Raw genomic sequence first — 3,536 nt, 5'->3', positions numbered from 1 at the left:
TGCCTGGGGTAAGACCTGGAGGCTGCAGTGAGGTAGCAGAATTGTGTATACAGTAATATTGCCAGGGACCCCAGAGCCCACTGCTTCAATGCTGGAGCCCCCAGGGCATAGGCAGCAAACCATGTCCCCACCGGGATACTGACAGACTCATTTAAATAACACACAACCATAATAAATAAAATCAAGAAGAAATATGCTCAAGCTGCTGCCTGCCTCAGTTGCCCTGTGTGGACCAGGCCACAGGCTGGACTCATGGTCTTGCTGCAGTTTGCTGTAGGGATGGGATGGGGCGGCGGGCGGTGGGGTGGGGGTGTTGCCAGGCTGAGACCCCGAGCACTAGGCAGGCAGTGCAGGCTGAGGTCAAAGCTGAGGCATCTCCCTTCCTTCCCAACCCTCCTCCCTGCCTCTCCCCGAGCAAAGTCTGATGTGAGAAAGGAAGATGAGTCCACAGCTGAGGTGCCCAGGATGGTCTCTTGTCATTAGAAGGGGCCGTGGCGAAACAGTTGCTTTGTGTAGTTGAGCAGTTTTGTTATAAAGTGGGCTACTTCGATTTTGGTATCCGGGAGGCTGGAGACCTGTGAAAAACAGAGAAGCCCATCCATTAGAGGGACGCCAAGGTCAAGAACAGCTGGCATCCAGCAGGGGCTTTCCAGGGACAGGCCCTTAAGATGCTACCAAAAGTCCCTGCCAGGTGGCTTCTGGCTCTGCCTCTACTTTACAACTGTGGATACTGAGGTTCAGATAAAGGTTGGGAGCCCTTGAGCCCAGGCACTGTAATGCCCTAAGTCTGCATCCCTACTGCCACAGTGGACTCGCTCCTGGGTGGACGCACACGTGGAATGCCCATCCCGGCTAGCAGGAGTGGGTTCTGGGGTAGACCAGGCCTTACCGTAGTGGGGGCCTTGCGGTTACAGAGGCCACGCAATATCCTCTGGGTCCTGTAGATGGCATTGCAATTGGAGATGTTGGTCAGGGAATCCAGGGCTACACAGAACTGTAGGAAAAGAGGGCAGATGTCAGGCCTGACTCAGGTCACAGGAAGGCCGTTGTACTGGCCAGGTGGGTACGGGTGGCAGGAGGAGCCTAAATTATGGGGAATACGAGAGTAGCTTCTAGAGCAATGGTTCTCAGCCTGTGGGTCTCAGCCCCTTTGAGGACCACATATCAGACATCTTGCATATAATATTTACATTATGACCCAGGAGAGCAGCAAAATTACAGTTATGAAGTAGCAACGAAACAAGTTTCTGGTTGGGATCACCACAGCATGAGGAACTGTAGTTAAGGGTCACAGCATTAGGAAGGTTGAGAACCTGCTGCTCTAGAGTTTGCTTTTTCAGTTGCGTTCTGTGAGGCAGGATATCTTTCTGTAGCCTAGGCCAGCCAAGAACTTACGATATAGTCCAGGCTGGCCTCAAACTCATGGCAATCCTCCTGCCTCAACCTCTAAAGCCCCGACATTCTAGGCATGCCCATCTCTGAAGGTTGTTTGCAAAGCCCTAGCTACATGAGTTGGGCTTAAAGAAAAGAAGCCAACAGCCAATAACCGCCGCGACATCCCCTCAGCCCAGGTTCCTTACCCCGCCAGCTGCCAGGTCCACACTCCATACCATGCTGCCGTTGCACAGGGGAGCCTGAGGAAGCAAAGAGACCGTGAGCAGAATGGTAGCAGGAGTCACAGGCCCCAGCCAGGCAGGGGCCCACAAGCATCCCTCGGGTAGCATAGAGTCTGGCTTGACAACCCCTCAACACCCTATGCTTCGGTGTCTAGTCTGCATAAGGAGCTAGGGCAGGAAATAGAGTCTTGGAGCTGAAAGAGGGAAACTGAGTGGCTGTTGGCAGGGGAAATGCCTTATCTGAAAGCTTGCCACGGTCTGGGCAGGAGGATGGGGGGTCTACAGAGAAGGCCAGAGTGAGGTTTTGTTAAGAAGGGGTGGGAGAGGCTGCTGTTGACCTAGTCAAGTCAAGTGGGAGGCAGTGGGAGCCTAGTGTACCACTTCTCTTCTCTGAATGGGACACCATGTTAGGAACACACACACACACACACACACACACACACACACACGAGGCCTCAGGTGAGATTCTTAAAAGGCTTGAGTCTGACATTAGCCTCCCTGGACTTCACAAAAGCAAACCACCATGCCAGCCTCTGGAGGTGTCAATAAAGATAACACAGCATCCAGAGCTAGGCTTGGCAGTAATCAGTGGTCAGATGCTGTGAGCTGATTTGCCAGTAGAGAAAGGAGTTGGCGTTACTGCGTCCTGTCCCACTGACTGAAACCCTGACAGGGACATGGGTTAGGAAATCCAGTTGGACATGACATGGAAAATCCAGTTGGCAGATGCCAAATAGTTCTAGGAAGCTGCTGGCTCATCCCTGTTTTCCTCTGTGGAAGAGTCCCGAGCTGGTAGAAGTGGGACCAGGCCTCGAGTGACTCTGCCAACCCCTGCAAGGTCTGTCTGTTAGCTATGGCCACGCCATTTTGAGAAAACCCTCCATTTTGGATAAACAGTGGCCGCCAGTCCTGCACGTCCCTGATAACGACTAGCCAGTCATTATCAGATCAGATAAGGATCAGCTGGCGCTCTTGCTTGCTTCTTTGACTAGCAAGCTTTGGACCAACATCTCAACCCTTCTCTGTCCCCATAACTACCCCTAGGCTATGAGCAGTCTGAGAGCTGTCTGGTTTCCCCATCCAGTGGTTTCTCCTCCACGGGTTTTCTTAGATTAAACCTGTCCTGTTGTAAAGGTCTTTTCTTTGGGGGAACCCTTTACTGTCCATACACTGTTGCACCCTCTCCCCCCAAGTTAGCTGCTCTTCTTCCTCATTTTTGAGCCCGGTGACCAGGGGGCTTCTTCTGTCATTCACACAGGCCCAGACCCAGCCTGCTCATGACCTCTTCTGGGAAGGGGCTGTGTGTGCTACTCACCTGGTCTTGTGTGATGTTGCTCAGCTCCTCAATAAGCTCCTTAAGGGTCAGAGGGAGAGACGCAGATCTCGGCACTGGCCCTGGGGCGGCGAGACCACCAAGGCAAGCAAGAGCCAGGACTGCAGTCACCCAGAGCGCCATGAAGCCCAGAGCCAGTGAGAGAACCAGGGAGCTGTAGAACTGTGGGCTGGCCTAGGCTGCTGGCTTGTGGCCTTAGCCTGTTGAAGCAGCTTTTATAAACCAAAGTGATGACGCCTCACCCCTGGTCTCTGCTTTGTTGGGCATTATCTGAAAACCACATCTTTACTCATCTTGAATTTTTTTTTTCTTTTTTGGAAAATCCAGTGGCCGCTAAAGGAAAGAGTCTGATTTAGTGGATTTATTGAGAAGGGTCTGGGACAGGGTTTCCAGGTTCTGGGTGGTTTATTTCCACGGTGGGCACGAGCAAAGCTAACTTCTGCCCCAGTAGTTCCACCTGCTGACTGCCCCAAGCTCCTGGGCAGCCAGCCCAATACTGACCCCTTGGTCACTAAGTACTTGTCACCCTCTGGGCAGGTGAGTATCAGTCTATTAGCTGTGAGAATTGGGGAAGTTTTCTCCTTTCT

The 3,536-nt window shown here is 52.5% G+C and overlaps 1 protein-coding gene across 1 annotated transcript; it reads right to left on the bottom strand.

Annotated features, from left to right (window-relative positions):
* Nucleotides 1-479: 479 nt before the first annotated feature.
* Nucleotides 480-3,081, bottom strand: Il13 (interleukin 13). The gene is made up of 4 exons (XM_021178487.2): nt 2,932-3,081; nt 1,581-1,634; nt 890-994; nt 480-575 (listed from the first exon to the last, which is right to left on the bottom strand). The coding sequence occupies exons 1-4, from the start codon at nt 3,070-3,072 to the stop codon at nt 480-482; spliced, it is 396 nt and encodes a 131-aa protein (XP_021034146.1). The 5' UTR covers nt 3,073-3,081.
* Nucleotides 3,082-3,536: the final 455 nt, after the last annotated feature.

This window comes from Mus caroli, unplaced genomic scaffold (assembly GCF_978045245.1).
Source record: "Mus caroli unplaced genomic scaffold, Mus_caroli_1 scaffold_13, whole genome shotgun sequence".
NCBI lineage: Eukaryota > Metazoa > Chordata > Mammalia > Rodentia > Muridae > Mus > Mus caroli.
This window is presented reverse-complemented; position numbering and strand designations above follow the sequence as displayed.

Bases quoted from the DNA above. Each gene is read 5' to 3' on its own strand.
- Il13 (XM_021178487.2), bottom strand. From the start codon at position 3,072: ATGGCGCTCTGGGTGACTGCAGTCCTGGCTCTTGCTTGCCTTGGTGGT. The intron at 1,635-2,931 runs GTGAGTAGCACA...TTGCTTCCTCAG, and splicing joins GCAACATCACACAAGACCAG to GCTCCCCTGTGCAACGGCAG. The intron at 576-889 runs GTAAGGCCTGGT...TGTTTTTCACAG, and splicing joins ACCGCAAGGCCCCCACTACG to GTCTCCAGCCTCCCGGATAC.